Below are 10068 nucleotides of genomic sequence, written 5' to 3'. Positions count from 1 at the left end.
ATAAATTACTAAATTTAATAAAAATATTAAATATTAATCAGTATTGTATAATAAGTATAAAAAATTAAACATAATAATAATATTTAAAATATAAATATTATAGCGTTTGGGTTAGGATAGGAATTGCTTTCATTTTTATATGAAAAGAAAAACATATATACTATGGAATTAATGGACCAACAATGGTGGGTTCTCGATCTTTCACTATCGTCATTTCATGAAATCAAAGGTTTGGGTTGCTTTCAATGGTCGTTGTTTGTATGAGTTGAAAACAGAAAAATCCATCTTTACAATTTGATGTTTTGATTTAAAACTGTTTGTTTTATCTCCATTACCGATTGTGGCGTCTCCGATGGAGAATCTTTTGAAATGGGAGGCGTAGGAGAAAAAGACGATGCAATTAATACGACGATGGCGGCAATAGATGCGGACCACTTGATGCTCGTTTGTCGTCTTGTGATTGAAATTGGTTCCCATATTTGTGTTGGCACGTTCATTGCATTGTACCTGTTCGATAAAATTTCTGAACCACCGCCATTATGGGGACAACTAGAATTAACCCATTCGCTGCCAACAACATGAAACCGGGTATACAGAAACGAGAACAGTCAACAATGGCAATCGGGTTTGATCACGTTTCTGATATACGCTCTCTTTTGTTGTCTGAATCGATCTTTCAAGTGATGTCATCTGCAGCAGTCAATAACCTTCTTTTAAGTTGAATCACGGATATAGATCTGCCAAACTAATTAACAAGACCCATTTTATAGTAGTGATTGGAGTTAGCGATCCAATACGTCAACGAATAGAATCATTTTCCTTTTCATTCAATTTCCCTCAACCAAGAACAGGACCTTTTGAGAATAGAGTGGATGGTTTAACAATCAATTTGTAGACTTTTGGAAGTGGGTTTGACGAGCTGAATTGGTGTTCAAATCAAATTGTTTGGTTGGTAAAAAATGGGTGGCAATGAGTTTAAGAAGCCACTTTTGAACAAACTATATTATGAAGGCTGTCCTGGGTGTAATCTGGATCAGTATAAAGAGCTAAACACCGGGCTACCTATTAAGGAAGTGTTATGGATATGGACTGTGATGCTTTGCAACGGTAAACAACTGCCATGCTCATATTATCCGTTCTTCTATGACTTGTAGAACATTTAGATTAGGGTATAAATAATCAGTACCAGTTTTCAATCATGCAAAAGAAATGAACTGTGGGTGCTTGTGTTATTAGAAGTTCATGCAATGATTGCTTGCCATCTTTATTCACCGTAGATTATATAAAAATAAGAAAAGAACTATGTCGACAGTGGTTTCCTGGACAGTTGGAATTAATAGGTGCTTTTTGATCGAACATCCCTTTCTGCTTTGGTTGTAGTTTTGGTGTATGGTTTGAAAGCAGTGTTTTTATGGCACCCGGTTGACATTTGTTGTGGCTTATATATGATGTATGATACCTATAGAGAATTATAGAACGTATATCATACAATTTTGGGCTTGTATCAGTATCACGGCCGATTGTTTTCGGCTAAAAGAAAATTTATTATGAACAAGTGGATATGCGTTTTTTACTTAGATTCCAAAGTTAGGGAGCACTTTGTAAGCTTATTATATCAAAAAGAAAAATAAATTGATACACCTTCAATATAATTACTATACCACTTTTCTATCTTAAACCTTACACTAAAAGAGCTATCTAACACCTTGTTGCAATAAGTTTATTTGGATGTTCATGTCTAACATCTATCTCTATTTTCCCTTCTCAGCACTGCCCATATCGTCTCTCTTTCCGTTTCTTTATTTCATGGTAAGTGTGTTTACTTTCTATTTGCTTTCTATCCTATTTCCTATTATTTGATGTTGTAGAACGTTAATGTTTGTTGAGATAAATCTGATTTCTAATAATGAAGTTAGAACTTCAATAATTTAAAGCCAAACCTGATGTACAATCTATATGGTAGAGTTTCTTTTAATTCTGTTTTCTGCTGATCAGCTTCCAATTTTTAGGCTTAATTATTAGCTCACACTTTGAAATTGGCCATTCTGCTCCCTTTTAAACCCTTGGAGCAGGCACTACAATTTAATGGCAGAATTAAAGACGTTAATTATCTTGATCTCTGCTGTAGATAAAGGATTTTCATATTGCGGAAGATGAGGAGGACATTAGTTACTATGCAGGCTTTGTAGGTAAGCTATTTTTGCCCATTATGTTGCATGAATCAATCACACTGGTCGGTTGATGATCATTTCCTACCTCTACTGAAAACATATATCATATGTTCTTCAATCTTTTGAAGGGTCTTCCTTTATGGTTGGAAGGGCACTGACATCTGTCTTCTGGGGAGTAGTGGCTGATCGATATGGTCGCAAACCAGTAATTATTATAGGCACTTCAACAGTGTTCGTAACTACTTGACTTGAACTGTTCTGTACTTCTGTATGCCTGATCCCTTTCGTTCTCATAAAGCTTGTGATTGTTATCTTCTTCAGGGTTATTTTCAACACACTTTTTGGTTTTAGTGTGAACTATTGGATGGCTATCATTACAAGGTTTCTTCTTGGCTTTTTAAACGGGCTACTTGGACCGATAAAGGTATTCCTTATCTTACATCTTTCACTACTTTCACATTAAGATAATCTTTGCATTTTGTATCTGAGTCGTTCCCTAATGTGTTGATAAACAGGCATATGCATGTGAACTTTTCAGAGAGGAACATCAAGCTTTAGGATTATCATCTGTAAGCAATGGGACCCATTTCATTTCCTTCATTTCTCATTCTATAAAAGATATCTACTTCAATTGATCAATATTCAGATGGTCATTATTGTTTCTTAGATGAATAATTAAGCACCATGAACCTTGCAGATGGTAGTGGTTTAGTTTCATTTTTTGCCCTTATAAAACTGATATATTAGGGTTTGATACTAATCCAGAAAAGGTTCAAAATGATCATATGATTGTGTCCGTTCTTCCTTTTCTCTATTCCTTTATTTGGGTTGAATGGAGAAAGTTGCGTTTATACTGTGATATCTTCTGTTTATCTGGAAATTTATATATGAGTGATTTGTTTCAGATTAGTACATCATGGGGCATAGGACTTATCGTTGGCCCGGCTTTGGGAGGTTTCCTTGCACAGGTTTATATCTCCACTTGTATCTTGATATTCTATATGTGTTTGCATGCATCCGAGGTGCAGATAACATCTTAAAAATTGATTGAGAAAGGGTATTTATGTGCAATTCACAACTTCAATAATAAGGGGTCACAATCTTGTTATTTTGATATAAACTCAAGTAGTTATGGATTTGTGTATACTGTACAGCACACACAAACACCTCGATCCATGCATACATATATGGCTGTGTTGTTTGTGTTTGTAAATGGCGATAACATGGCTATAGTTACTGTTGACTTGATGAATTCATGTTAGTAAAACTGCATTATTTTGCTAAAAGAAATTAAAATCCTGTAATGTACATTATGTTCTAAGAGTAACTACTATTCCTATTCCTCTCACACCACAGCAGACATATGGATAATGTTCAATCAATTATTCACATATTACGATGCATATGTGAACCCACATTGCTTTTTACCAATGAATCACATATTGATCATTTATCCGTGCCTTCTCAAACCCTTTGCCTTGCTTATTTGAGCCTTCCTGTATATATATGTGTGTGTGTATGCATGCATAATATCTCCGTGGAACCCCATTTGTTGATGAGATATTGATGGACATTAATTTTCTCTTCTGCCATTAGTGAATTTAAGAATGACCAATTTCGGGTGATGTTTTAGTGAACAACCAGGATTGGCCTGAAAGGATTTTCTATAAGAAATAAACGTGGTTTCAGGGGATACCCTTGTATTTTTAGGCAATGTGCATGATACACACTGAATTGAAATTGTCGGTAGGTTGCTATTCGATGAACAAATTGAATAGTTTCCAGACTTTCGAGAGGTCTGGAATCTCTCCTCTTGAGCTTACGCTCTCTCAACAGTTTTTACAAGAATGAAACAGAATGCCGCTACCAACTACCAGCTACACTATTTATCTAAACACTTTATTATTCAGGAAAAGGGAAAATACCAACCTACCCCTCACTTATTCTTATTAAAGCAGAGACTAAAATAATACTCACTAATTCCTTCTTCTATAAGTAAACCTCAAAGGAGGTTATCAGTGCATTTATCAAGACCAAAGTTGCCAACTCCTCAATGCCACTCTGCTAGCTGAGGAGGTTGTGGTTGATTTTTGGTGGATGGAGGATAGGCATTGTGTAGAATTTTGGGTTTTGAGGCAGTTTGTGTTTTCATACATGGTAATGGAAACCAAGGACTGGAAAATGGCAGATGATTCAGGTGTTTGGTTGTCTTTCTTTTACCACCTTGTCGATATTTCTTAAATTACATTTGCTACTTTATTTACCGAAATTCTGATAACCATTCTGTTTCTTTTCTATATTCATTTCAAAATTTTAACTGTTGGGTTTTGTTTCAAATTAAGCCTGCAGAGAAATTTCCATCTCTAGTATCTCCTGATTCTCTATTTGGGAGGTAATATTACCTCTTGGTTAACTTATTTATTTCTTAATCGTGAGGATACTATTTGCGAGTATTATTGTTGTTTTTGTTACAGAAATTCAATTTTGAGTGCTAACAAATTGGAACTGTGGTTTGTTATGCAGATTTCCATACTTGCTGCCTTGCCTATGTATCTCCATTTTCGCATTAGTTGTGACCATCGGTGCAATTTGGCTTCCGGTGCAGTTTCTTATGCCATTTTCTTGATACTTATATTAGAATGCATTTTAACATGATATGTTCATTTCAATGTTCGAATTCAAATTCTAAATTTACATCTCCATGGCCTGTGAATCCAACCTTCTTTTATGATTATGAAAAATTAACTAGAAATCAAGATAAATTCTTATCCCATTAGATATTACTGGAATAAAGAAATTCTTTTAACCTAAAGAAGTATCATTGAGGATAAAGTAATAGTATATTGTTTGGTAACAAACATAGTATGCAAATGGTAGTTTATGCCCGAATAAACACGGGCTTAACTGAAAATTGAAGATTAATTTTCATAAGAATCAATTATGGGGTTAATATTGGACATTATTTTCAATTTCATCTGATGCAATTATTATAGTGAAAAATCTTTATGTTGATTAGAGTTCATATTGGCCTTTAGGGTTCAAACCTTTATCTATGTGGTCTCTCTTTGTTTTTGCAAACATACATCTTCAATTTTCATGTTCTTTAACATAAATCTTTTTCAACTCATTTTCATGAACCGCAGGAAACATTACACTTCCATAAGAAAGACGAGTTGGAGTCTGCTACCCATGATGCCATGGAAAAAAAGGATGAAGAAAATTCTCTACTAAGCCTCTTCAAGAACTGGCCGTTAATGTCTTCAATCATTGTCTATTGCGTTTTTTCGCTTCATGACATGGCTTACTCGGAGGTAAATTTAACATCTCATCACTAATTATATAACTAGTGTCTTAAATGATCGAACTCAATCTTGCAAGCATAAACCAAGTGCAATTTAACATTTTACCATTGTACTTACCTTTTAGTTGTAAACAAACCATCCTTTCATGAAAATGCCCCAAAAAAAGAAAAGAAAACCACAACACTTTGCACAAATGAGCATTTCTATCAAAAACACTAAGGAACATGGTTATGTTTCGCAATTTCATTTCCATTTGTTCCAGATTGTCGATTCTTTCAGAGTCTACTGCCATCTTTGCAAGAACAACAAATTGGTTTGCAATGAAAAGTCACTAAAATAAGATCCTTTTGATTAAACAACTTTAAATGAGTTTTCAATTAGAAGTATGACCTTCTAATTTTTTTTTAACTCAATGACCTTCATCTGACCTGCCAGCCAGCATATGATGTAAAACAATATATCATCGAAGAAAACTTGAAACCTCAATAGAGGGTTAGATTCGTAAAGTCAGTTTTGTAGAAGGTCAGTAAGCTAAATAGCCCCTAATAGATCATTGCAAATGCTTGGATGCCTATAGTTCATATATTTTATCATGCTTTTAGAACTATGAACCTACAATACATTCGCATATGTTCACCATCATGATCTTAACCATAACATGGTGTTGGCGGTCACAGATTTTCTCGTTGTGGGCCGTGAGCCCTCGGAGTTTGGGAGGCCTGAGCTATACTACTCAGGAGGTTGGCACGGTCCTTTCTATTGCAGGTGAGAACGCAGTTGCCAACTCTTTCAAGTTGGACCAAAATAATTTCAATCTGTTCTTCTCTTTTTGGCCCTTGATAATGCTGCAGCCATTTCTTACTTGATGTTTCAATTTCATTGCAATATTTGTTTATTTGACAACAATTTCAAAGCTAAATTTACTTATTTTCGCAATATTGTCAATACAGATTATGATATTCATTTTGGTACATAAGATTCCCTCACTTCTTTCATTATTGAAGAAACTTGTTTTTGAATCATTGTACTTTGACTTTTCATTGCAAACCAACCATTGTTCTTGTAAATATTCCGCACTAGTAGATGGTAGTTTGTAAGAATGAACAATTGTGGACAAATTGTAGCAACATAAATGCACAAAAAAGAACATCCTACTTCACACTTCTCTTCAAAATATATTCTTGCAAATTCTAGTTTCTGTTTTCTACATTTTTGCAAGAAGAATGGTTTTTATTTGCAATGAAAAGCATGCTAATCATAAAAGTTTAGATCCTCCTTTTGGGTGGGATATTATGGGATTGTTTGTTTGGTTTGGATGCTTATCGCAAAAGTCTTCTTGTAGGGCTCGGCCTTCTCATTTTCCAGACATCATTGTATCCTATTTTTGAGAAGATGATGGGCCCCATCATGGTAGCTCGCATTGCGGGAGTAAGCAATCTTTACTCATTATTTGTCGTACCATTTCTTTTTTAAAATATGAGTCCATTGCTGTTAAAGGTTAACACAACTATCTCTTTTGTAGGTTCTGTCTATACCTCTACTCTCAACTTATCCATATATAGCAATGTTATCTGGCTTAACTCTCGCATTGGTATTAAACTTTGCATCGGTATTGAAGAACGTTTTGTCGGTAAGTTTTTTATGGACTAAATGTTGTGTAATTCATGTAGTTCTCTTGATTAACTTCTATTGTTACTGTAAGATATGAGGGTTCAGTTTTCTTCTTATGTAGTCGGTTTCCATGAACTATTATAAACAAACTTTTTTAAGCTTGTATATAGGTTTGAGTCATGGCAATCACTTTTGCAAAGTGATGGGAAACTATTGCTTGGAAAGGCTTTGCTCCCCAAGCCAAACAAACCCGGTCAACTGCATGCAGGTAGGGTCTGGGCATAATATGTACGCATACCTTTCGTCTACTACCCCAAGGGGGCTAAAGAGACTTTTTCTGTGAAGACCCCGGTAAAAAGGCTTTGGTCCCCAAACCAAAGCAAACAAACCCAATGAATCTCACGTAGGTAGGGTCTGAAGCATAGGATGTATGCAGACCTTCCATCTACCCCAAAGGATTAAGAGACTGTTTCGTGAAGAAACCCCCCCCCCCCCCAAAAAGGTAGAGATGGCTTCCCACGCAAGTAGAGTTCAGGTTGTAGGATGTATGCAGACCTTTCGACTACCCCATGGGATACAACGACTGTTTTGCGAAGACCCCCTGTAGAAAAGGCTTTGCTCCCCAAACCAAAACACACAAACCCAACAAATCCCACACAAGTATGGTTTGTTGGGAGGGGGGGGGGGTAGGATGTATGCAGACCTTTCCTCTACCCTCGAGGGGTAGGGAGACATTTTTTTGTGAAGACCCCCGGTAGAAAGGCTTTGCTCCCCACCCCTCAAATCCGAGGGATCTTGGTGTAGGTCAACCCTAATATACATATCTTATCTTAACGGCAAGAGGAACATCCATTTTGTTCAAAAAAATGCATAAACCACTACAAGAAAATTGGGTTTTAGGACGCTTAAAAATTACATATCCTTTTATAGGACACTTGTGCTTATATGACACTTTTTCAAATAGTGTCCTATTAAATAACTAATACCATATTTTTATCCTAAAAAACTTGTTAAAACATTCAAAAGCATCCAATACACTTATTTTGACAATTTAAGATAGGAAGCTTGATTGATTGGTCATATAAGCTTAATGTCCTATAAAACAGTCTATTAGGACACATAGACATTTTTCATGTCCTATAACCTCAATTTTGTTGTAGTGAACAAAACTGATTTTACGAAATTAAGATCCTGAGTGTTCACCCATTTTGGTTGCTCATTTTTACCAGGTGTCCATCATAACTGGGACGTTCATGCTGCAAAATGCAGCTGTGGTAATCTTCGTCGCCCTTCTCATTTCTAAATTATTTTCTTGATTTTTCAACGTTGTTCGCGTATATAAATTAACTGTTATATTCTATGCACATGTACATTGATAACAGGATCAACGCCAAAGAGGCGCGGCCAACGGTATATCAATGACGTTGCAGTCAATTTGTAAAGCAATTGGTCCGGCATGCGGAGGAGCACTGTGAGTACTCGTTTGTATTTCCTGTTAATAAATAAGACCCATAATCACATCTTATTTACGTTTTTCCGTTTTCTTTTTGTAGTTTGTCTTGGTCCCAACGGAGACAAAATGCAGCATTCCTTCCGGGTACGTCATTTAAGTTTATGCACACAAATTCATATTGATTTGACCTTCTTCGTGTTAATGCATCTTTCAAAGATATATCTGATGAAACTTCTTAGATTAATAAACAACCTTCTATGAACAACCAAATTAAAGGCATTGTTTCCGAAGGAAAGTACAGTAAAAAGAAAACATATCGCATTCTCGAGTTACTTTTAGGAGAGAAAAAGGGAAAGAAAAGGAAGGAAATGTTGATTTTACTCCCATTACTTTCCTCCTAGATGTGGGAGGAAAGGGAAGAAAAGAAATAACAATTACATTTGTAAAATTACACATCTACCCATTAGTTATAATCTGCTGTAAAATAAATAAGGGTATATTTGTAAAAATGACGTTTTCCTTTCTTCTCTCCTGACATGAAAATAAAATTTTCTTTTCTTCTCGTTTCCTCTCCTTACTTTTCTTTTCTTTCTAGATTCAAGAACATAGCGTAAGAGAGGGTTATTTAGGAGAATAATCTTATGACAACTCTTGTAAATTCATGACATTTTAACAGATTTAACGTTCTTTCATCGTGATCACAAGGTCAATTTCGCATGTACAAAGACATCCGCTTTGGAAGTTGATTAGATTTACTAATTATGTTTATGATTGCAGGCGATCAAATGATATTTTTCTTCTTGAATGTAATCGAGGGGATTGGAGTTCTGCTAACGTTTAAACCGTTTTTGATCTCAAACCATTACTAGAAGGGAGCATTCGAATCAACAATCTATACGAGAGAGATCTTAATTATTCTTTGTGTATTTACGCCAATGGCTATTCGTTTCGGTCGATATGTCGTATAAGTTGGTGTGAAAGGGGGTTTAGCATTATAGGCATTGAATTTGTTTAGGTTTTGGATATCAGGGTTATAACAAGTTCAAAGTATAATCTCAAGCAAAGGGGTGGGCTTCAATTCTTATTTTTCCCATTTTCTTGATAAATAAATCTAAGGCTGGTTGTTTGTTTGTTTTAATATACAGTTAGTTGGATCTGAGATAGTCCAAAAACATTACAAAAGAACCGTTCAGATTAAAAAAAGTAACATCGATATCATTTTCAACTTCAACCTAATAACTCGACTTTTTTTTATCGTTCATTAGTCATCCAATCCAATCCAACCTAAAATTTTATTTTTTTTAAAAACTATTTATATAATCTTTTTACTATCTGCAATTAATTTTTAAGTTATTTTAGGCTATAAAAAAGTATACAAAACTACTTCATATTTTAAAACTGTAATTATAATTATAAAAAAATATATTGGTGTGATAAAAATATATTAATATTGGTTTTTATTCATAGATGATTTAAAAATTAAGATATTTGATATACATTTTTTCTAAACAGATTTTTTTAAATTCACATT

The 10068-nt window shown here is 34.7% G+C and overlaps 1 protein-coding gene across 2 annotated transcripts in view; it reads left to right on the top strand.

Moving 5' to 3' along the window:
- The window catches only part of LOC112515347 (protein ZINC INDUCED FACILITATOR-LIKE 1-like), a 12284-nt gene extending 2632 nt beyond the window's left edge, over positions 1–9652 (top strand). Inside the window, exons 1-17 of one of the 2 annotated variants that reach the window (XM_025122108.1) lie at positions 199–229; positions 1769–1809; positions 2129–2189; positions 2300–2402; positions 2493–2595; positions 2687–2740; positions 3077–3139; positions 4514–4563; positions 4695–4770; positions 5315–5482; positions 6151–6238; positions 6816–6901; positions 6996–7103; positions 8314–8358; positions 8467–8555; positions 8638–8681; positions 9315–9458. In XM_025122108.1, the coding sequence (XP_024977876.1) occupies positions 1807–1809; positions 2129–2189; positions 2300–2402; positions 2493–2595; positions 2687–2740; positions 3077–3139; positions 4514–4563; positions 4695–4770; positions 5315–5482; positions 6151–6238; positions 6816–6901; positions 6996–7103; positions 8314–8358; positions 8467–8555; positions 8638–8681; positions 9315–9406 (1233 nt within the window). In that variant the 5' untranslated portion in view covers positions 199–229; positions 1769–1806 and the 3' untranslated portion in view covers positions 9407–9458. Of the gene's footprint in view, positions 1–198; positions 230–1768; positions 1810–2128; positions 2190–2299; positions 2403–2492; positions 2596–2686; positions 2741–3076; positions 3140–4513; positions 4564–4694; positions 4771–5314; positions 5483–6150; positions 6239–6815; positions 6902–6995; positions 7104–8313; positions 8359–8466; positions 8556–8637; positions 8682–9314 lie in introns of those variants that run through there. The other variant, XM_025122107.1, reaches the window with a different exon arrangement.
- The last annotated feature ends 416 nt before the right edge of the window (positions 9653–10068 follow it).

This window comes from Cynara cardunculus (genome assembly GCF_001531365.2).
Source record: "Cynara cardunculus var. scolymus isolate 2C chromosome LG 7, CcrdV1, whole genome shotgun sequence".
In the NCBI taxonomy this organism is placed as follows: Eukaryota; Viridiplantae; Streptophyta; class Magnoliopsida; order Asterales; family Asteraceae; genus Cynara; species Cynara cardunculus.
This window is presented reverse-complemented; position numbering and strand designations above follow the sequence as displayed.